The sequence below is a fragment of the Spermophilus citellus genome (assembly GCF_964194105.1).
Source record: "Spermophilus citellus genome assembly, chromosome: 6".
Lineage (NCBI taxonomy): Eukaryota > Metazoa > Chordata > Mammalia > Rodentia > Sciuridae > Spermophilus > Spermophilus citellus.
In genome coordinates this window covers 139,709,313-139,734,575 of record NC_138187.1, presented here as the reverse complement: position 1 = coordinate 139,734,575, position 25,263 = coordinate 139,709,313, and the positions used below count along the sequence as shown (strand labels likewise).

The following is a 25,263-nucleotide window of genomic DNA, read 5'->3' as shown; positions in this document are numbered from 1 at the left end:
CTATGTCTCAAAAAAAGAAATAACATATGAAAATGATTAGTCAATTAATTAATCACTGGCAGTGATTAGTCCAAAGCTAAATTATAGAAGTTTAATTAGTTCTACTATATTCATTGATGCTTACTAAGTTTTCAATATTTTCCCATATATATCTAACTTTCTGACTCTAAATTTGGAAAATCATAGGTCATATAGGAGTTGGCCAGAGTTGAAAGCGCCTGTTTCCTTTGAAATTCTTACACAGTTTTCACTTTTCTAATTAAAATGGGCTGCCTGAACTGAAAGTTCCTTATGATTCTTTACTTTAGAAAGTAAAATAGTATTACCTAAGGAGACTATAGTTAATATATTACTTAAATGTAACTTAGGTGAATGTCAATAATATGAGAAAGTAACACAATGAATAAGCTAACTGTGCATATAAAAGTGCGTGTTAAGTTAAAGAAAAAAAGGAATCTTTCTAATTGCCTGTAGAATAATTCTTGCTTTAGGATAAAATTCAAAGCAGTGGGCCTAGGGATGTGGCTCAGTGGTAGAGCATTTACATAGTGTACAAGAGGGTTCAGTCCCAGCATCCCTGCTCCACCCTACTCACCCCAGCTCCAGGAAGGAAGGAAGGAAGGAAGGAAGGGCAACCAAGAAACACTTGCCAATTAACTATTGTGCCTTAGACTTTGACCTAGGTTCCTAAAATGTGGTGATAATTAACAAAACGTTCCAGGTGTGTAGGAATGTATGGTTTTACTGAGGAAACAGACTGAAAAATCAAAGATTTTAAGGCCAGATGATGTAACCATGTATTATGGTGGTCTCAGGAGGATGAGGATGGTGCCATGGGTGAAATTACTACAGAGTTGAACCTTGAAGTTTGCCAAGGAGAATGAAGTAATTCACCATTCCATGTTCAAGAACTTTTGCTTTTTTATACAGTGAAAAATCTAAAATCTTTGTACCTTTTAAATAGAATTTGAAGAAACAGTGAACAATATTCTGCCTTGTATTTTTATAAAACTTTTAAAGTAACTATATGCATTTATTTAAAAATATAAGTATTGGTAAGTTCTGTATCATTTAATGTTTTTCAAAAAATATATAATTACAAAAAACAGATTAAATCAACAATCATACCCATAATGAGGGAAGACCTGCAAACCAAAACAACTTGTAGGATGCAGGTACCTGTTTCCTCAAATATCTGCAGAAATAGTTGGTAATCCCTACTGAGAGATATTTTGGAAGATAAAAGAAGAAAAAAAGTAACTTTAACACAAGAATTTAAAGGGAGGGTCTGCTTTTTAAAATTAGAATATCAATATATAAGTTTAGTTTTAAGCAAGGCTGAAATAAAGAGTTCTCCTGATTTTGATTAAGTCATAAGAAGCCAACATTCAAGACTAAGTAACATTCAACATTCAAGCTTCAAGTAAGAAATGGATTAGTATTAAAGGTAAAATTTAAATATTTGATCCCTCAGAAGATAAAGAAGAGAGCATAATTTTTTTGTGAAAACTTTATAATATGGAGGGCTGTCAATGTAAATTGCATCATGATTTCGAAATATTAACAAGAATAAAGATGAATAATTCATGATGAGTCTAGAATTTTTTCTCAAAATATTAGATGCATTTATTCTATTATAATTTCATCTTGTCCTTGGCTTACAGAAAGTTTCAAAAAGGATGAAATGCCCAAATTAACTGATAAAAGCTTAGATTAAAGTTGTACAATCATTTTCCACTGTTATTTTCTTGGTGTAGTTTAAATATTTACCTCAAATCCTTTATAGAATATATGAGCAATAAGAGGTTATTTTTCCAAAGCGGAGGGGTAACTGCTTAAATAACGATGAACTTTGATTATAATTATCTTGCATGATCTAGGCAGACAGACCAAAATCATTTTCAAATTAATGACTGAAATCATATAAAAATTTACCATTGTATATTTTAGATTCATTAAGAATAAACTTCCAGGTGCGGTGGTACACACCTGTAATCCTGCATCTCCAGAGGCTGAGATAGGAGGATCATAAGTTCAAAGCCAGCCTCAGCAAAATGAGACACTAAGCAATTCAGTGAGACCCTGTCTCTAAATAAAATACAACATAGGTCTGGGGATGTGGCTCAGTGGTTGAGTGCTCAATCCCTGGTACCTTCCACCTTCCAAAAAAAGAATAAACTGTCATAAGCTTAGTCTTATTTTAATATCTTGATACTCCTTTAACTCCAAGAATAAAATTTAGGAAAATTACAGAAATTAATAAAATTTGATGGTATAGAAATTATACATTGTGGAAAAAAGGTCAAAGATGTCAGAGACAATACGTTTTGAATTTTAAAAAATGGGGTATTTTTGTATGTCAATATTCAATTAATTACCAATAATTGGATTATGAAAGTTGAATATATTATTACATAAATGAATAAATATATGGAAACTATAATTCTAGATTCCTATTACCTTAATTGAAATAATTTGTAAGGTGCATTTTAGCCACACACACATACACACACACACACACACACACACACAAAACAGCTTTACAATTTGTGAAAAGATTTACGCACTCAAAATAGTAAACTAATTATCTGGAACATTTTCTTGAGTCTGGTTCAAAGTTAGTTCAAGCTAAATATAACTAAGCATAGAAACTTTCAGGGAATTATTCTACAGTTCATGATGTGAAGAAATATATTTAGGATTTTACTCACTTAAAAATAAAAATGTTCATTTTCCAATGTAATTGAGCAGGTATTATGTTGACTTCAAAGTTTTGAAAAGCTCCCTTCCTACTCCTCACACTTAATCTGTGATATAAAGTGCTTCTATTTTACTTCTGTATTCCTTAAAATAGACAGTTGATCAACTGCCACATCTTCTCTTTGACACTGGGTTCAAAAACTAAATTTGGCCTGGTGTGTGAGCCCAGCAGATCAGGAAGCTGAGGCAGGAGGATCACAAATTCAAAGCTGCCTCAGCAACTGAGTTAGGCCCTAAGCAACTTAGCCACACCCTGTCTCAAAATGAAAAATTTAAAAAAAGGGATGGGGATGTGGCTCAGTGGTTAAGCACCCCTGGGTTCAAACCCTGGTAACCCCCTGCAAAACACACACACACACACACACACACACACACACACACAACCCAAAGAAACAGCAACAAAAAACCTGAATGTGCTTTGCCAGCTAGTAAGACAGAATCTAACAGTGGAGGAAAAACCTATTAATGTAAAAAAAGTAATAAGAAAGAGAGATCATTGTTTAAAGTCCCATCATTAATAATATATTTATATTTTAATATGCAATGAATATTCATATTTTTGTAAGTACTTATAAATGTAAATGATAAAAGTATATCGATAATAAAAATACACCCCAAAAGTTACCTTTTTTTCCCTAGGTGGCAATTTTTTGTTGTTGTTGTTGTTTTAACACAATGAAATTTCTTTCTTTTTTTTTTTAGTTACCTTATCAGGAAATAAAATGAATTCTGTGATCTTGCTCTCTGTATGTGTATGTTCCTGTATGTATATATATATGTTTTTATAAATAGAAAAGTAATTGTTGGCCTCTAGAAATAATAAAGTTAACCAGCATATTATATTTATTTATTTTCATAGAATGTTTACTTTTATAAAAATTTTACATTTTACTAGTGTAAATTTTACTATCATGTCAAGTTATGTAAATCCAATACTTTTTTGCATTTGCTATTTAACTTTAATATTTTTTTAAAAATTTGATATATATTTTCATCTTCACCATAGACATATATGGCAGGCCATGTGAGACTGTCCCAGAGGGAGTAGTCCTCTTTGTAGTCAGTGTGAATGTACTTCCTGGGTTGTGCATGGCACAATCTTAGTAGCCCAATGTGAAGATTCTGTACCTGTTGTGTGAATCATAATACTATGCACTAGGTTGTTAGACAAAGATGCATATTAAGAATTGTTATCTACATAAACTGTATTTATCATACACGAAGGGTAGATCACGTAATGTTTTTTCACACTTAAAAGGAAAAGAAACTAATTAGTGTCTTTCTCAAATTATTTTTTGGACTAACAGAGGAAGGGATAAAACAGGATTCTTAAAAACAGTAAAAGAATTCTAATGAATCAAACCCAGTGTAGGCTGGTGGCACCAAACACCATGCAGCTATTTTAGTACTTTCATTATGAATAAAAGGTAACTCAACTGTTCTGGGCAGAAAAAGAAAGTAAGATAATGAGCCTTTGTTTGTTTTCATATATCTATGCTAACATCAAATTAAAAATTCTTTGTGTTTTATTCTATTTTGTAACTCCTAGTATTTAGCAAGGCATTTGCCTCATAGTTTACTCGGTAAATATTTGCTAATTTGAATTCAAACTGAGAATATGTAAAATGTTGCCTTCTAGATTTTACACAATAAATATGTTGGAAAAATAACTTTAATATGCTTACCCTCTTTCTCCCAGAAGATATCTCTAATTGCTGGTAGAATTTTGTCGTTGTACCAGTGACAAATTTGCACATGACTTATAGATATGCTTACTTTCATTCTGATACCAATTCTTTGAAAGAAACTGAGTATCTTTCAATGCAATTCATTTCTGACACACTTCTTGCAGTTGACTGAGGCCCTACAGATTAAGGGCTCAGTCTCACATAACTGTCTCCACTTTGAACATCAGCCATATTCCCAAGTATTTCCAAGCCAACTGCACTTCTGCCCCTCCAGCTACAAATCTGGGGATCCCCATAAACCCCCTGATATTGGATAATTCTCTAAAACAACTCAAAGAATGTATGAAAACACTATACTTTAATGATTGTCATTTCAGTAAAAAAATATGAAGAAACAGCAAAGGAAAATGTTCCTAGGGAAATTCTGGAAGGGTCTCAAGAGCACAGGAGCTTCAATATATCAATATGTTTACCAACCAGGAAGCTCTGTGAGCCTCATTTTTAGAGGTTTCATATGAGTATGATTAAATAAAACCATCAGCCAAATAATTGAACTCAGTTCCTAGCTCTCTTTGTTCCTTGAGGGTGGGGAGCAGGGTAGCTGGGCTGCAAAGTTACAACCTTCTATTACTGTGGTTTATTTTTCCTGGTAACCATCTCCCATCATGAAGCCATATAAGGGCACCCTTCATGAGTCACCCTATTGAAATATCATCTCACATTTTCATTACTTTGCTTTTTACATTGGTGTATATTAATTATGATTGTAAAATGTAATCATGATCATCACTGGGGAATGATAACAATTCAAAGGAAGTTTAAAGGAAGAATTCTTGAAGCAAATTATGTACACACATAAGCATGAGTAAAAGGATGTTTTGATAAAACATCAAAAGAAGAGAAATAAAATAAGTGTTTGGAGGAAAATGAGATATGTTTTTCCTCTTCTATATTTATTTCCCCTCTGCTTCTCCATCTCTTCTTAGTTCTTATTCTATGTTTCTGATGCTCATTGTGGCTATTTTGCTGGGAGAAATGTCCAAGGACTTTAAAGATGGAAGCCTCATTGAGAAAACAGTAGTGGTGATGGGAATATTTTGGAAAGGATAATGTAAATAAATTAGCATGGAAATAGCAATGATGAAAGAAAGGTCAGAGGAAAAGGAAAATGCAAATTAAACTATGATGTTCAGGATACATTTTGATAGTGTGTTCATATTTAAGAAAATAATTGTGGTGAGAATGCTGACTGTCTGATATTTCCATCGCCCAATCCTTCAAGGGAAATAAGGAATACATGGCTATGTGCTTAAATTAGCCAATTGCATATGAATAGACGTGTATGCTATTCTAAGTCCGGGCCTACAGCCTACAAAAACTTCCATCCATGTAATCTTAGTGTTTGTATACTGTTATTTCCTGTGAGATTAAGAGCCTTTAAGATACATATAAAAAATACAAAGTCTCACTCAAACCCATCATCTCAATAACCTGAAAGTATCTTCCCTAATGAGAGAAATGGAGGGAACATTATGTATGTGTCTGTCCATGAAACTGAATAGAAGGCAAGTATACAAGAAGCTATCAAGTTTAAGAAGAAGTGCAACAACAACAAAAATATTCTGGTTTGAAAAAACTTTAGACTTCTTCAGCTTTTATAGGTAAGAAGCAAGTTACAAAAATTGCAAAAGCTGCAAGGAGGATGTATTCCTAAATTGAAAATAATAATAATGACTTAGGAAAAAGCTTGAAGTGAGACACAAGATCCACAAGAAACAAGAGAAAAAGTAATTCTTCATAATTAGTAACTATGAAAAATAATCAAGGAATTGCTCCCTCAACCAGAACAGAGGGGGAAGTCCTCAAAAATCTTTGCTCACATCATTGTTATGTACAAGTGATCCTTCTGGGTTTTCGGTTATTTCCTTTTCTTTTTTTTTTTTTTATGCCTTCATTCCTAGTTTTTTTTTTATTGGTTGTTCACAACATTACAAAGCTCTTGACATATCATATTTCAAACATTAGAATCAAGTGGGTTATGAACTCCCATTTTTACCCCAAATACAGATTGTAGAATCACATCGGTTACACATCCACATTTTTACATACTGCCATATTAGTGACTGTTGTATTCTGCTACCTTTCCTATCCTCTACTATCCCCCCTCCCCTCCCCTCGCATCTTCTCTCTCTACCCCATCTACTGTAATTCATTTTTGAGGAATGTCCATACTGTTTTCCAGAGTGGTTGTACTAATTTGCAGTCCCACAAACAATGTATAAATGTGTCTTTTCCCCTACATCATCACCAATATTTATTTATATTCTTGATAATTGCCATTCTGACTAAATTGAGATGAAATTTCAATGTAGTTTTGATTTGTATTTTCCTGATTGCTGAAGATATTGAACATTTTTTCATACATTTGTTGGTCATTTGTATTTCTTCTTTTGAGAAGTATCTGTATAGTTTAGTACTTTTGCCTGCTTATTAATTAGATTATTTGTGGGGTTGTTTTTGGCGGTTATTTTTGTTTTGGGTTCTTTATGTATCTGAATATTAATCTCTTGCCAGTGAAGCAGATGGCAAAAATCTCCCATTCTATAGTCTCTCTCTTTGTGTCCTAATTGTTTCCTTTGCTGTACAGAAGTTTTTAAATTTTATGCCATCCCATTTACTGATTTTTTTTCTTGTGCTTATAAGTTTTATTAAGGAATCCAGTGCCTGTGCCAATGTATTGGAGTGTTGGCCCTACATTTTATTCTAGCAGTTGTAGAGTTTTTGGTCTAATTCCTAGGTCTTTGATCCACTTTTTTTTATTGATTATTTAAAACATTACATAGCTCATGATATATCATCTTTAATACATTTGACTCAAATTGGGTTTTGAACTCCCATTTTCACCCCAAATACAGATTGCAGAATCACATCTGTTACATATTCACATTTTTACATAATGCCATATTAGTGACTGTTGTATTCTGCTACCTTTCCTATCCCCTACTATCCCCCCTCCCCTCCCCTCCCCTCCCATCTTCCCTCTCTATGGTTATGAGGTTCAAGACATGCTACCCTCAAATCTGTCACCTTGGCTTTTGAGAAAATGGTAGAGGCAAGAAAGTCTCTCTGATCTTTTTTTTCCCCTTCTCCTATAAAATAAGGGGGAAAGTGAGTGTCCCTTCTTAACTAGAGGAAAGAAAAGTGTTCATCTCTGAAGACAGCAGATGCCAAGAAGAGTCTAAACAAACAGGCCTTGAGCTAACTTCTCCCCAGTTTGTTACCATTAATTACACCATACCTCTTTTGTCCAATCATACTTTGGTACAACTGTCCACTCTTCACCAAACCTAAGCTTAAAATATGTGGACTTCTGTGCTTCTTTAGGTCTTCATTTCTAAAAATTCTGAAAATATGTTAAATAAATGTGTGATTTTCTTGTTAATATTTTGTCTTGGGATCTCAGCCATGAACCTTGGGATGCATGATCTTTTTTTCCTCCCTGACAGTGGATACTTTTCAGCAAGAGACCACTTTCAGAGAAGTCCTACAGAGTATATTATTTTTGACACCAATGGAAACTATGTATTTATTAGAATGTAAGGTCTAAAAGGAAAACATAAAGCTTACTCGGCACACCAATAAAGCCAACTGGGACCAATACAGTTCATTATTCCAAACTCATCCTTATTAATAATTAATTAATATTCTACTTCTTAAATTTCAGTGAGAATGATGTAGCAAAAAAGTTTGTACATAGCTAAGCTGGTGTGAATTCCTAATTTGAAACCTTGACTGTGTTTCTACAGTTAAGGCCTTGCCCATGAAAATGCAGATGTAAATACTCGAAGATCAACTGAAGGGATATTCATAATTGTGTTGAAAGAATATAATCCGCTTATTTCTCAGTCAACAGTAGCCATTCAAAATGTTAATGGGAATATATTTAAACATTGGAAATAAAAGTCAGTTTCCTCATCGAAAAAGATGTATTTATATCCATAGTGCAAATACAGGAAGATAATTATACAGCAAATTAGTTGTATTTTCATACCAGTAATATTAGTGATTAAAAAATACTGACTGGAAATGGACAGCTAGCACATCATTGAAAGAACATTGATTAATTTGTAAGGAATGCTGTAACAAAGAGTTACCAACTAGGTGGTTCACCTATCAGAAATCCCATGGTCTTATAGCTCCAAAACCTAGAAGTCTGAAATCAGATTGCTGGTAGGACTGGCTTCTTCTGAGAACTATTAGTAATCTGTTCTAGGTCTCCTTTATTTGATGATTTTTCCATATTTCTCTTCACATTGCCTTTCTTTTACTCCTGTTTTTGCTATGTCCAAATTTAGTTTTGTGTTTGTTGTTGTTTATAATGACGCCCCTAGTGACCTCTTTAGAGGATGGTTTCCTACAGAACTTATTTCCAAATAAGGTCACATATAAGGTACTGGGGGTCAAAATACCAAATATTTCCTGTGTGTTTGGGAGGGGGGATAAGATACGTAATTCAACTCATAAAAGTACACAAGTCTTAAAAGTTTCTATTGGAAAAATCCTAATTTCAGTAAATTAAGTGTCAAGAAATGTATAAAGAAAGATTTTCCCCCTGGTTTTAAAACATCAAAACCTCTGTTTTCAATTAGAGTTCCTGCAGTTTCCCTATTCTTGAATAATATGTTCCAAGAAGAAAGAGTTTCTTCTTGGGGAAAATTGGAAAATTCTAGAAGAGATCCAGGCAAATACAATTCAAAAAAAAAAAATATATATATATATAAAATTTCTACGAATGCCAAAGAAAGTCCCTACTCTTCTCCTTTATCTTACAGCATTTCCTTTAGAAAACCTGCAACTGCAAATCCATCCTCTTTTTTTTTGAGATGAATGCCAATCTTTTGAAAACTCTAGCAAGTTTTATAATTTAGGAGCATCTTTCTTGGAGTCCTTGGATATATCTTTTTAAGTGTTTGAAATATGAATATCAAAGAAGATGACAACTAACACCACTTTCTCTTTGGGAATTTTAGCCTAGCTTCAAGATGTGCTTGAAATTGGTTAAGGCCTAGACACACTGGGACATAAATTCCTTACACAACAAAGTATTTTTTAAGTTTTCTTTCAGGAAATACCCCAGAGGTTACTCAAGGATGATTTGGAACCACCAAGTGTATACTAACAAAAAGAGGCCAGAGTCTCATATCAATGACCTTCTGACATTACAAACTTAAAATCCCCCAAGCAGAATATAGCAACTTCCCTCAAAAGGAAACATATGAACTATGAAGAGGCATGATGACCATCTAACACATCTCCAAAAATCCTAAATGACTCCCCTTCTTGCCATCCAATCACTTCGTCCCTCTCCTTCCTATAAATCCATCACCAACAGATTTCAGAGACAGATCTGAGATTTCTGCTCTTGATCTCCCTGCAGGTCAACCTTATAATAAATCTGTTCCCTCCCCATAACCACCACCAAAAATCAGTGCCACAGTAATGACTTATATGTACATCAGGCAGAGTCCTTGCTCAATTCCATACCTTGTTTATTACAAAGACAGAAAAGTTTTTGCTTTTACTTTGGATAAAGAAAAGCATATACATAAATATCACACATGTGGTTTTTTATTAACAAGGATGTAATTGACCATCTTTGCAGTCTCTGGTGGATTGCCTGGGATACAAAAAATGTCTGGTTTAAATATTTATCAAATAAAACTGTTTCCTACATTTGTGGCAAGGATTTCCAGGTTAACAACAGATTTCATTTATAATTAATGCTCCAGTAAACATCAAAATTTCATTTTGTTCTTCTTTTTCTCTAATGCAATAAACACACAATTATGCAGACATACATAAGCTTACAAATATTGAAAATAACTTCCACAATTATGACCTTGCTACATAAACTGACCCAGCATGAAACTAAATGCATACAATGGAATTAGTGACATTAAACACAGATACATTTTATGCTTTTGATATCATTTTTATTAATTATATGTCAAATACTAGGTTGTTTTCTTTACAGATAAGTATTCCAGGGTTTTGAACCTGGAAATAATTTGTTCTGATTTCATTCTTCAAAATTGACAAATCTGACCCCAAAGCCTGGCCTCTTGAGCACCTGGTGATCCCACCTCATTTTTCACAAAGCATGGCATGTTGCATCACATCAGCCCCAATTCCAGCTAAATTCCTAATTACTGGGTTTGCCTGTTGGTACTAAGACAATTTAGTCCTGCTTTCCATCCCTTCATCCCTTCTATGCTGCTAAAGTGGTATGGCATAATGGAGTTTCTGTCTCAAATATTGATTCCTAAGTTTTCCATACTGCATTGATGTGATAACCACACAATCTTGAAAAAGTTATTTAATCTAACATTCAGTTTCCATGTCAGGAAGTAGGCATAACAACAATTTCCATAAGCCCACAAAAGAGTGTGGTAAGGTTGGACTAACACAGTGTATGTGATTAGCTTTGGAGATGGAAATCCATAGACAGGAGTGCAGAAACATTCTTACACATCAAGTCTAACAGAAATGAAGATGCTGTCTTAAATAATAGAGAAATTAAGCACTGGGACCAGATTTCATGTCCAACTCCATATTAATTTCACTTCCCTATTTTCTTTCATAATAATCATATGAAATTTGTTCTCTTTCATTACTCAAAATTTGGGGATCAGCAAGAGGGTTCCCCGTGCTACCCTCTCTAGCCTGTCTATTGTGTAACATGTCAGGAACTACATGTAGGCAAACTAACCAGTAACAGGGTTGTTTGAGTAAATAAAGATCTTTGTTCTTGAGATCTACAAAACACACAAAAATATTGTGATTTGGTGATCAGGTCAGATGTGCATGATTTGTCCACAAACCTGCAACCGTGATGGGAGAGCACCACAATATCTGGTCACCCTCTATATGAACCAACCTTAAATCAGTTTCTTGGGACCATAATCTCCCATTTTCCACTCTGCTAATTCATAATAATAAAATTCTTTCTCTCCAGATACCTTACTACTTGACTATTTGGCTTCTATCACAGAAAGCAGACTGAGGTTTTCCCATGACAAAATTATGTAAAAGAGAACTCTTAGGTGAAATGTAAAAACAAATAAAAATATAAGTATCATTTTCTCTGCCTCTTGTGTGTCATAAGCAAAGAAGACAACATAAACTTGTTTTTACATGTATAGAATTGAGTCTTTTTTTCCCTTTTCAATCTAGTTCTTTCGATACACTCGTGTTATGATTTAGATATGAAGTCTTCCCCCAAAGCTCTTGTGTTAATGCAGGAATATTTAGAGATGAAATGATGAGATTGTGAGAGCAGTAACTAATCAGCCTAACTTAGGCTGAATGGACTAATTGGGTGGTGGGTGTACCCTGAAGAGTCCATCTTCCTGGAGTCTCTTTCTGTCCTCTATTCTGCCTCCTGGTCACCATGAGTAAAACAGAGCTCCTCCACCATGCCCTTCCACCAAGATGTTCTGCCTCACCTTGAACCAGAGCAATGGAGTCAGCTGACCAAGGACTGAACTCTGAAGCCATGAACCAAAATAAACTTTTCTTCCTCTAAGTTGCTCTTGATAGGCATTTTGGTCACAGAAATGAATAGTCCTCTAACAATTAATATCTAGAAAATGCTGAATACACAAGAACATCTACCCATTGCTGGACCTGGTTGTTGAGAATGGAAACCAAAACTTTCTTCCCACAAAACGTGACATTGCAATTCCACTGTCTCTATTAACATTATCTCCATCTCTTCCCAGCCATAACCATGTCCTTGCTTTGAAGTATCCTCGTTAAATCAAATTTCCTCAATAAATTTGACCTTGCTTTCCCTCCTCTGGGGCATTCCCAAAGCACCCCTAAAGTGGAAGTACCTCTTACTTAAGGTAAACAATGAACTTGGCTTTGTCTCAGGCTATGTTGGTGACATTTTAGAATCCAGCTTTCAACAAAATCTCTGACTCTTTTAATATCTTAGGGATTTGGGGAATTTCAAATATAGATGTCATGACATAGGAAATAATTGGTAATGCTCTCAATATAACCGACATTAAGTGAATATATACATTTCCATTGCACTTAATTCTTTATAAACTTATACTTTCAATCTATAATTGTTGATGACACACACAAAAAAACATTTTCACCATATTTACTTGCAAAAATAAATGGTTCAAATTCATCAATTCACTGTTTCAAAAAATTTTAGCTCCCAAATAGGAATTCAAAACAGCAGTTTTACCTTCCCTATCTCATGGCATTTCTTTCTATACACAGATATTTCTAGTTAGTTCTTTCAACCAAAATTATTAAATCCAAGTTTTTTTGTTTTATTTTCAATGTAGGTCTTACCTTTTCCAGTTTTGAAAGAGCAAGGGAATAACAGTCTTTGGCTCTGAACTGCATGAATCTCATGTTTGCTGGGTGAGTAAGCTCTGTGATAATACTGAGACTCGAAAACAACCTACAGTTAAAAAAATATGCATCACACTAACAATCCAATATGGTATTTATCATAACAACATATTTATAAGTGAGTGATTCCTAGCCTTCAGCATAAACTATATCCAATTATAACAGCAGGCAGTGCCACATAAAATCTTCTATACAAGAAAAATAAAACACTATTTTCCTAAGAATATTTTCAACAACAATTTAGCACAATAAGAAAAATAAATTCAATTATTTGACTTTTATTCGACATTTTTTATCTCCCTAATTATGAAACAGCATAGAAGGAAACTCATAAAACTGATTTAAGAAGTTGTAAGATTAGTTTACGGGTCCTATTGAAACAGAAATGTGTGAACTGGCAAAATTTTTACATGATGAGCTTCTTGTCCATTATGTGGTCTCTTTGATACCCTGTGGCTCCCTACTCTAATAGCATGCAATTCTTAAACATCAAATTTTGCTACAATGAACTTCTGAGAAGAGGAAATGATTTAGGTAAAATTTCACCAGAGTGAAGCAGAGCAAATGCTATAACATTGATAAAGATGTTTACAAAAGGCTTCTGAGAATTTTCACATGTCAAATGGCTTCACACTAGCTTTCTTTTCATTTGGCCATTTTCCCAAATATGTACACATATACATACACACATACATAAAAACATTAGATTTTCTCACCCAGAGAAAAATGACAGGATATACTGCAATAAATGCCATTCTATATTTGGATGATCTAATCCTTACCTGGTATATATGCATCCTTGGTAGCTTTCTTGGTTCAAATAGTTTGGGATTCTCCATAGCAGCTACTTCCTATGATAATCAGCCCCGCCCCCCAAAACTAAGTTCTGACCACTTCAAATTCTCATTACTGGGTTGGAGCTGTAGCTCAGTGGCAAAGGGCTTGCTTAGCATACATGAGGCACTGGGTTCGATCCTCAGCACCACATAAAAAGGAAGAAATAAAATAAAGGCATTCTGTCTACCTACAACTAAAAAAATTTTTTTTTAATTCTCATTACTAGGCTGAACCCCCTCCCTTGAACTCAGGGACTAGCACTGACTGAAAATATTCAGGATATAAACAATCTGTTTGTAGCTCAAAACCAACTCAGCTTCCACTGCTCTCATCTTTCAGCAATTCCAGTAGAGAGCGTGCTCCCATTTCTTGCTGCTTGATTCGGCATTTTGTAAAGGATTGTGCTTCTTTTAAAATGGGAGACCTGTTCCTGAGTCCTGGTGCTACAGATGATTTTTGACCTCTTCTCAGATCTAATTCCCTAATGCTGACTGATGATTTGCTGGGACCGCTCCCTCCTGCCAGAGGGTCTGCTGCATGTCATTTCCAGAGGGGAACAGGCCAAACTTAGGGAATACCTGCCTCAAGGTCTGTTTCTCTGGGCTTTAGATATCACTCCAGTTGAGACACTAAAACATCCAAATGTTTCTTTTGTGAAATTTGTATGCCTTCTTGGTTACCGAAATGAACAAACACTGGGACTTTATCTAATCAAGGTCTTTGAGAGCTAAAATACCATCAGGTGTTTTGGGAAATCCATTGTTACTTAATCTTAATTTCAAGAACAAATATTAGCATATTCCTTGATCTAGATAAATTACAGTAAGGGTAACTGAAATATTATCAGCAAAACAACATTGTCAATACAGTTTCTTATGCTGATTATTAATATTGAAAGTACTGTAATTTTATTTGTGCAATTGATCACTGTTTTCAATAGTTCTAGAATCTTGACTTGTTTAATAATACTCAAAATCTGAGATTCTTTAAAGGAAGAGTGTTGCAAACTCAAAAATATGATTTGTGGAACATTTAGCACAGGGACAAACAATAGGTACTATTTCTTAGCCATGAGCATTATTATTTTCTTAGCTTCTCTCATGTTACCATTTCCGCCTAAAATGCACTTACTTCCCTGTTTACTTACCTTCTCAACTTCTATGTATTGAAAGCTGAGTCATTATTTAAAGTTCCTCTCAAATCCAATTGGTATGAAAATTCAATTTTTTTTTAAATCAAAATCCTCCTCTCCACTTTAGGTCCCCAGTATTTGATTCATACCAATTATTACATTGTGTTTTGCCTGTGTTCTGCTGGATTTTATCCACGCCTGAGCTCTTTAAGTAGTGACATCTAAAAAGGCAAAGTTATCCTCCCAGTGCCTAGTACTGCATTTTATATGCCTTTAATTAATAAATCTTTGTTAAAATAAATAATCACTTAATTCTTGTTTGTGTATCAGGGATGCCTGGTTTAGTGGGTAAAATGTTAAGGATGAAAGTACAATTGTTTAAACAGAAACCCTGTGTTTTCTATATGCCATCTGACTTGCTTTTTTGCAGCTCCAATTTTTTCATTTGAAAGTCACCAATGATAGTAAATTCTCTAAACTGAACTTACCTTTTCTCAGAAACTTAAAAAATTAAGAGTGGTCTCATTAAAAAAAATGTGTGTGTATAGATATACACCTAAGTATAAATATAGGTATATATGTATATATAAATATCATAAACATATACACCTGTGTGTTTTGTGTGTGTGTGTGTGTGTGTGTATACATATGATGAACATATTCATCAGTTGACTTTTGAGCCAGCAAATTCTCTCTGGTAAGCCTGGAAAAATGCCACCAATTGCCAAGTTTATACCATCCTGGAATCTCAGAAGTATTTATTTAAGAAATATTTTAAAATGATAGTTACCATTATATGGGTTGTCACAGATAATTTATAATAGTCTGTAACAGTAGAAACTAAAATGAATAAGTAATAGTTATAAAAATGGGTCCATCAGCACCAAGCCTTATAATTTCATTTAGACAGTAATTGTTACATTCTATGCAGTGAACTGTGAAAAGGAAAGTTCACTGACCTAAATTTTCTTCTTTGTATTTTTTCCATTTTATAGCTTTTGGAAAGGTAAAAAATGCCCATAAAATATTAATAGATAAAAACATGAAGCACTGTTTTAAGAAATGTCCACGTATTAACTCAAGTAATCTCCACAACATCATGTGGGAACCTCTTTTTTTCCTATTTCCATCCATCCCTCCTCCTTCCTCTGGAAGTATTAAGGGCATGTGGCTAAACCTCGCCTCTATTTTTCAGTATCTGTAGACATGTGCTGGTTTGCACAAGGCTATTAGGTAAGCTGGGCCCTACAAGGCAAGCTTCCTGGTTGTCAGCATGGCCCGGGACCACCTTACTTGAGGGTGAATTTAAGAAACCCACTATTGCTACATATCAAAGTCACATCCTCCTGCCAGACATTTTGATCCCCTCTCTCTGGCTTTGTTGTAACTCAATAGTTTCCAACTTGTTTCAGAAACCGAGTCATTATCTTTTCAAACCACAGAAAACCATTCTATGATTAACCCGTGAGTCTTAGCTTACAGATGAGAAACTGAGGGAGAGGGAGTATTCAGGTATGTGGCAGAGCCTGACTCACACCACAGCACTAGGGTCCCAAAGCTCTCTCCTTACCATTTTAATAAAGAGGTAGGACGATCTCTGGAAAGGAAACTCAGAGGATCTAGATAAAATAACAAATTATTAGGAATACCTAGTTTCATATCAGGGTTTCATACATTAAGATCCATATCTAATTTAAAACTATAAACTCTACTTTCCTGTCTACTTTTAAATAGTAATTACTAGGTGATAACTTCATCATTATTATTTGTATTTTATGAAGGCAATTTTAAATATCTGATTTAACAAATAGCTATTACTGGTTTACTATATGAAAGCTCTTGTCTCTAGGTGATACAAAGATGTATAAAATAAAATTCTTGTCATTAAACATGTCTATGAACAAATAGAGGAAACAATAAGAGTTCATGAATTATAATGCTACATACATATTTCTAGTGGTGATAAATTATGGCTCACAGAATATTCCTAGATTAGGGAGCATTGAGACACTCACTAATGAATGGATAGCTTGTGAAGAATATATAGAAAAGTAATGAGATATAAGACCAGAGAAGAAATTTATGAGCAGTCATTGAAATAATGACAATATATTTCATCTTTGAAATATTCTTTATTTTCCTAGAGAAGTATGACTTTTATCTTCCATATATGCCATTAAACTAAATTTAAATAAATTTGTAATTGCTCAGAGTTTTTGTTTATATTCCTTTTCTAGAAATTACATCAAATATATATATATATATATATATATATATATATATATATATATATATATATATAGTTAGATATGTTTGGAGTCATAGTAAGAATGAGTGAAAAATAAAATTGAGTGACCTAGTCATCATATTTGAATGACTTCTATGGTTGAAATTAGACAAAGCAACACAATTTATGCAAAGTACCTGCATAAGAAAACCTACATCATTTATGTTATTTTAAATTGGGAAACTGAATACTTGGCTAAGACTGCCATCTAGTGAAAATCTAGAACAAAGTAATTTGTAATGAAGTACTGTATTACAGTGCCCTTTATAAAGCATTGATTATATTCAATTAGGATATTCTGTATTTATAAGTTTTGTTGTATAATTTTTTTTAAATTATGTAAGTAATGCTACAAATAAATTTATGTGCATTAATATATGCTAAGTACATTTTAATACAAAATAGTTTAGAAATAAAGTGATGTAAGAAGCATATCTTCCCTAAATACTAAGATTATAATGATGCCATATTTTAATTAAAAAAGTATTATAGTTTGTTCTATTTAAGCCTTTTCTATGATTATTTTATGTTTAGACTCCCTGATGTTACGTATAACTATGGTAATGTAACAAAATACCTGTGCTATAGTTCTCTGCCTTCATTAATTTATTCAATGAATGTTTTTGCCTTGTCTGGTTACACTAACTAATAGAAAGATGAAAAATATTTTGTTATGGTTTGGATCTTAAATGTCTCTCCAAAATTCATGTGTTAAAGGCTTGGTCTACAGCTGATGACACTGTTATTAGGTAGTGGAAACTTCAGGAGGTAGAAGGAATTGGGTCATTGGAAGAGTACCTTTTAAAGCTATTCAACCCCTTCCTCTCTCCCTTTTGCTTCTGGGGTGCCATGATGTGAGTAGTTTTGTTCTACCATATGCTCTCCTCCATAATGCTCTTCCAGCCACTAGTCCAGAAACAATGGAGTTAGCCAACCATGGACTGAAACCTCTGAGACTGTGAGGCAAAATAAACCTTTCCTCCCTTAGCTTTGTTTATCTCAGATATTTTGTCACAGTAATGGATAGTTGAATTACAGAAAAATAGTACCAAGAAACGGGGTCATTGCTTGTGACTATCCCTGATGGTGTGGTTCAGCAGTCTTTGAAATTGGCTTATAAGATAAATTTGGAAATGTTTGGAGCAGGAAGCTAGGAAGAGCATAGAATACCAAAAGCAGAGATTAATGATCAATTCTAGTAGGGTTCAGAAGACAAAAACGGTGCTAGGACTGCAGATTCAGGAAGATTCAAATGAACATGAGGACTCTATTGAGAATTGGACCAGCAGCCATTCGTGCTATGTTCTGGCAAAGACTATCAGCATTTTGGCCATGCCCTGGGATTTCTATGATACTGACTTTAAAGGTGACTGACTAGTTTATCTGGTTAGGAACATTTCAAGGAAGTGCAACATTCAAGCAATAACATGGGTATTACTGGCTGCTTTTAGTTAGATTTATGGTGAGAATCTGGAGCAAAAGGCAGAGTGGAAAGATTTGAAAACCTGCAGTTCTCTCAGAAAAGGAACACATTTAAAGTGTTTAAAGTGCAGAAGGATGCACTTGTTAAAGAGAATAGTACCATTTAAAAAGGTAAGAACATAACACAGGGACAATATGAAAGATGACTTGAGACTATCTAAGGGATTGGCAAGATTCCACCCATTAGAGGTTCAAGGGTATAAAAGTGTAGATTCATTTCAAAGCCTTTCCTTTGAGAAGAGAGCCCCAGAACACCCTGCTAGTGGAGGGATGCTTAGAGAATTATTTCCCTGGGACTCATTTCTCTGTGTTCGGCCATCTGGCACCCAGCCTGCTATAACCAATGGTTTCACATACACCTCCCACTGGTAGCAGACCTGGGCTTGTCCGCGTGATCCCGGATTTGCAGGCATGCTGAATGCCAGAGTTGGAGGTCCTTGAAGTTTCCACCAAGATTTCAAAGGAAAGCCTGAGAGGTCATAAAGTGTATGCCAGGTTCCAAGTTTCTGCAGATAGACCTGACTGGATGATGTGTGAAGCTGAGGGAATAAAGTCAAAGCTGAAATAGAGACCCCAGGAATTCAGGGATAACAGAAACATGGAATGTCTGCCAAGGGAAGCTGCAGAGAGTGAGCACATTCCACCTAAGAGAGCAGACACATGGGCTGCAACCAGCAAAGCCACAGGGATGGGGCTTCCCAAGACCCTTGGAACTCACATAATATTACCATATGCCCTAGATGCTAGACATGGAGCTACAGGATTTAATGATTTTCTGGCTGTGTTTTGGTCTTGCTTTGATTCCAGTCCTGCTTTTCTACACCCTATTCCTCCCTTTTGGAATGGAAATGTTTACCCTGTATCTGTCCTGATACTCTCTGCTGAAAGTATATAACTATTTCTTTTAAACAGAGGCTCATAGCTTGGCGTTTGCCTTGAGTCTCAGAGGAGATGCTGTACTTGGATTTTGAGCAATACTGGAACTGTCAACACCATGGGGTCTCTTGGAGATAAACTGGAAACTTTTGCATAATAAGATGGACATGAGCCATTGAGGGTCCAGGGTTGAGTGTTATGATTTGGGTCTTAAATATAGCACATAAATCCATGTGCTGAAGGCTTGGTTCTCACTTGAAAGTGTTATTATTGTTAAGTGGAAAGAATTTTAGGAGGTGAGGCCTAATTGGGAGAAGTTAGGTCAGTGGGGATATGACCTTGAAGGTTACACTGGGACACCAACCCTTTCCTTTCCTTCTTTTACTTCCTGGCTACCAGGATGTGAGCTGCCTGCTCTCCCATGTGCTCCTCACCATCTGCCTCACCACAGGCTCAAAGCAAAAGTGTCAAGTAACCATGGTATGAAACCTGTGAGACCATGGGCTAAAATAAACCTTTCCTCATTTGTCGATTTCAGGTATGTTATCATGAAGCTGACTAATATATATTTATATGTATGTATATAAACATGATTTCACAGTCTATTAGAACTCTGAAACTAATGTTAAAAATGAGAGAAATTGATTTTATCTTACTTTCATTATTACTCATGCAGACTATATGCAGTATATTTAAAAATTTATGATATAGTCATATTTATATTAGTATTAATAGTCAGTTGTAGTACCAAACTGGTGTTTCGGTATTTAAGTTTTGTCTATATCTACATATCAATGTTTTATTCCAGTTATTAAAAAGTCACTTCCAGTCACCACGACAGATATGAAGATACAGTGTAACACCCTAGCTCTGTGAGTAATATTTTAATTAAGACATAGTAAACATTTTCAAGATTTGGATGGTCTTCTGCTTCTTTGTTTTGCTTTAAGCAGCTTGTGAATACCATTTGAGCCTCATCTCATACCAACCTTCCCTTTGGGCTCCTTTAGTCCTTAAAAAATTCCTATTCTTAGTACTTCAGAGCTCCATATAGTTTATGTTGCCCCCCTCAGGAATGTTCAACCTACTTTTTCTACTTAGCTTCCATTTATCTTCCAAGTAAAACATCAACTCCTCAGGAAGGCATTCCTTGAACAACAGAACTGGATTAAATATCCATGTTATCTGGGTCTGTAATATTATATATTTCAGTAATTGCAACAACTATAATTCTCTAGTTAATTCCTCAAACCTTTTGCTTAACTTCCCTACCAGATTATCAGCATTCTAAGACCACTTCATTTTTCATTGCAGAAAGCAGCAACACTTACTAGATGCTCAATAAATCTGTGGAACAAGTTTGCAACCTCAATAAATCACAATTGCAGGAGTCCATAAAGGTTATTTTGTTTGTCTATTGATCAAATGTAGGAATTACTCTATTCCAAATAGATAACAGTTCCTTAACTTGTTTAAATGTTTCCATTGATAGTGGTCATAAGTCTAGTCACTTCAATCTTAGGGGGAAAAAAGCAAATAAAAATCTTTGTATAAAGCAAAACATAAAGAAACTTTTGTATTAAATCACTCCTGGACTTTAGTTATATAAATTTAATAATTATTTAATTTTATACTTATCCTACACTAAACATAACTGTGCCCTCTGATAAAAACTTCTTAACTCCTACAGAAAGCTTTCTCATCTTTCACCTGACACCCAGTAGTAATCCCAAGTCTGCCACTTTTTCCTACATGGGCTGAGATGAGCGACTAAGTTTCTAACAATGTTGATTTATTTTTCAGTAAAATAATTATAATAATGGATTCCACTGACATACCACACATTCCTAAAATAAGGCATTTTTATAGGTCAATCAGAGAGTCATTTTGAAGTCAATGTTTTTAATTCAAGGCATATCTTTATGTGTATATTGGAAATTTAGTTTAGATAATAATACATGTTCATAAAAATACAAAAAATGTGAAATATTTTCCAAATGTAATGGTGTCACATTAGGTGATACTTTAGCAAGAGAAATTCAAATATGAAAGTGAAGACCTGTTTTTCTTTTAATTTGGAAGTCACATATTTTATTTTCCAGTAGATCTTCTTACTGGGAAGACTTATTGCAATATTTCCTATTAAATATATAAATGGAAGTCCTTATGCACATGGAAGGAAAAGGTATAACAGGATCAGACTTGATTAAGACCTTCTCTCCTTATGCATTTGTATTCAGAATTGTCCTCTGGGGAAATAATGACCCAGTTGCTTAGGATTCCAGGAGTCTCTTCTGAATGAAGGAGTGGACATACTCTATACCTCCAAGAAATCTGGCACCTCAGAGATAGATGTTGTCCCACGGAAAGTCTGTGTTTTAGTCAGCTTTTTCATTGCTGTGACCAAAAGACCTGACAAGAGCAATTTTAGAGGAGGAAAAGTTGTTCCAGGTTCAAGGTTTCAGGAATCTCAGTCCATAGACAGACAGACTCCATTCCTCAGGGCTTAAAGTGAGACAAAACACCATGACAGAAAAGTGTGGCAGAGGAAAACACCAGGAAGCAGAGAAAGAGCTCTCCTTGCTAGAACAAAATATAAATCCCAAAAGCATACTCCCAGGGACCCATCTTCTCCAGCCACACCCTTATTGCCTAGAGTTACCACCCAGTTAATCCTTGTCAAGGGATTAATGCACTGACTAGACTAAGATTCTCATAACCCTTTCATTTTACCAATGAACTTTCTTGCACTTTTCACATATGAGCTTTGGGGAAACACCTAAAACCTGTACCGTAACAGTCTGCTGCTATAAAGGGTTGCTAGGAGTCAATTAGGAAAATTCACCACAAAAGCATTAATAAACCAACATAAGTGATCAATACATAGCCTATCAAAGTTATTCTGGGGAGGGATCTCATTTTGGAACAAATCATGTCAGGCTGGGGGCTTCTTGTGGATCAGACATTCTGGTACAAACTTCTGAATCACACATAAAACATTTGAGCATTAAAATTTAAGGTACTGTAATCTACACTTTGGATGTTAAAGATGAATCTCATTGTGGATAAGTTCTCTGGAGGAATAACAATTGTTCCTCAAACCATGGCACAGGAGCTTAACAAGCAAATATATAATTGTTACAGTAGACTGACTGGTAGTAAAATATGCCACCCCAAAATGTGTCACTTGGCTTAAAGATTATTTTTATTTGAAAGCAACCTAGAAGAAGCAGAAACAAGAAGAGCACTCTGTCCGCCCTTTTCTTCCCTAAAAGTAGGACATAAATTTACAAAGATGTCTCTCATCTCCTGCAAGGTAGACTTTGGATCCTTATCAATCTGGTGACTGCACCAAAAGGATCTACACTATAAACTGCTAACCAGCCTTTACCTTCTATTGGTTTCTGATACATTTGCCTTTTCACAGTTTGTCACCCCTAGAAACTCAAGGTTCTTTGCTTTTGGGCAGTCCCTTAAAGTGTAGTATTCTTTGTTGAAGATACTCTATGCATAAGCCAAACTTCTAAGCTAACTCCATGAGTTATTCTATTCTGGGTCCTACTGAATGTTTCATGAGCAACACACATATTAAGAAATTTCATTTGTTTTTATTTTTTTTCTTGTTACGGTGTCTTTTAAATCCTGTTAATTTGTTTTATTAATCTGTTACAGGGGCCCTAGTTAAAAATTTAGAAGGACAGAAGGCAAATTACTTTTCCTCCCTTACAGGATAAAATACATTAAATTATGCAATTTGGTTTTCAAGTATAAAACCACATTTAACCTGAAAAGGAAATTTCCTTATGCTTTCAAACATCTTCCTACCCAGATGTCCTCCTTTTCAACAAACATACTCCCTAGATTAATGAGATTCTCTAGTTTGGGGCCAGAAGGGTGAATCCATCAACTGATACTGAATATCCCAGTGAACTAAGAAGGCAGGATTCAAATGGGCCATGCAAACTTCTGAACAAGATTTCAACCTTATTCTGGCCTGGTAAGACAAACACATTATTTGAGGTAGATAAATAAATTATTTATCAGAGCATTTCTACTGTCACATTATACTCAAATTACATCTCATGCTTGCTTCCTAGACTCTAAGATAACCACAAATTGAAAATCTATCTATCTTTCTTTCTTTCCTTTATATATTTATTTAATTTTATTTATTCAGTGATACTGGGAATTGAACTCCTAGGCACTTTACCACTGAACAACATCCTTAGCCACTGAATTTGTTTTATTTTGAGACAGAGTCTTGTTAAGTTGTTCAGGGTCTGTCTTGCCAGGGTCTGTTACTGAGCCTGGCCTGAAACTTGCAATAGTCCTGCCTCAGCCTCCAAAGTCACTGGAACTACAAGCATATATGGTACCAGGTGTGTGTGTGTGTGTGTGTGTGTGTGTGTGTGTGTGTGTGTTTGTGTTGTGTGTATTTTTTTTGAGGTGCTGGGGATAGAACCTAGGGTCTCACATATGTAAGGCAAGCGCTAAACCATTAAGAGACATCCCTAGAACCAGAGATTGAAGAGCTTAGAGTTTTCTAACAAACATATTTCTTGGTAGTTTTGAACACTGAATATGTAAAAGTCAAAGTGGAATGTCAAAGTAATTAATTAATTATCCCATGGGCCAAAATAGCTTCACAAATGATAAAATGAAATGCAATGTCACCCACATAAAGTAACAGCGTATAGTAATATTTATCTGCCTGATACATGTAGATGCTGGGTAAATTGCAAGATGTGATTTATTCCCCCAGAAACAAAGAAACAAACTAACTGCATCTAACTGCTTGTCCTAATAATAATCAAAAAATAGAGTAACTATGATGTCCACTTACATATATCTCTTTTGTGTCTAACATATTTTGGAAATATCAATTTAAGGAAGTATTCTTTTAACAAGCAGTAACTACCGGTTATCACCTGCCGGTGCCATGCAAGGCACTGTTCTGAGTTCATTACAGAAATTATGTCTTGTAGTCATTTCAATGACCCAAGGTGGCATATGATGCAATAGCATGGACACATTCAAACTTGCTAGATTAGAATACAATTTTAGACTTTGGAACTATTCCACTTTAAATCCCAAGCTTCATCAACACAAAGTGAATGACCTTTTGGATGTCAGTAATTTACTTTAAAATGCTTTTGAATAAACAATGTGATGAGTATATGTGTTGGTTTAAATTAATCTCTGGAGGGAGCTAGTAGTTTATTTCATCAAAGTGGCTTACTTTGATTTTAATCAGAGTTCACAGTTCCTGTTTTCACTATCCATATTTCTTTCAAAATCACAGGTCTTACTAATTGACCAATTAGAAATATTGGCTTTCCACTAGAGAATTAATGATGTTCATCAATATATGAGGATCACTGATTATTTTCGAAATATTTGTCACTCTTACCTAATGAATGTATAAGAATTTAGTTCCTTGGGAGATACAGCCCAATGATTTGATCCTAACTATCCTAATATTATGATTTAGATATAAGGTATTCCCCAAAAGCTCATGTGTGAGACAATGCAAGAATTGTGTGGACATAGAATTGTTGAATTGCAATAATTGTAACCTCATCAATTGATTAATCCATAATATGGATTAACCAAGTGGTAACTGTAGACAGATAGGGTGTAGTTGGAGGAGGTAAGTCTCTGGGTGCCTGCCTTTGGGTTTTATGCTTTGTCCCTGGTGAGCACAGTACTCAACTTGCTTCCTGATGCTATATCCTCAGCTGCTTTCCTTCACCATACCTTTTCTC

The 25,263-nt window shown here is 34.7% G+C and overlaps 1 protein-coding gene across 2 annotated transcripts in view; it reads right to left on the bottom strand.

Annotated features, from left to right (window-relative positions):
* Window positions 1-25,263, bottom strand: part of KCNT2 (potassium sodium-activated channel subfamily T member 2) — a 362,366-nt gene that overhangs the window by 52,276 nt on the left and 284,827 nt on the right. For both annotated transcript variants that reach the window (XM_081298140.1, XM_081298141.1), the window contains exon 21: window positions 12,822-12,933. In XM_081298140.1, the coding sequence (XP_081154266.1) occupies window positions 12,822-12,933 (112 nt within the window). The remainder of the gene's footprint in view (window positions 1-12,821; window positions 12,934-25,263) is intronic.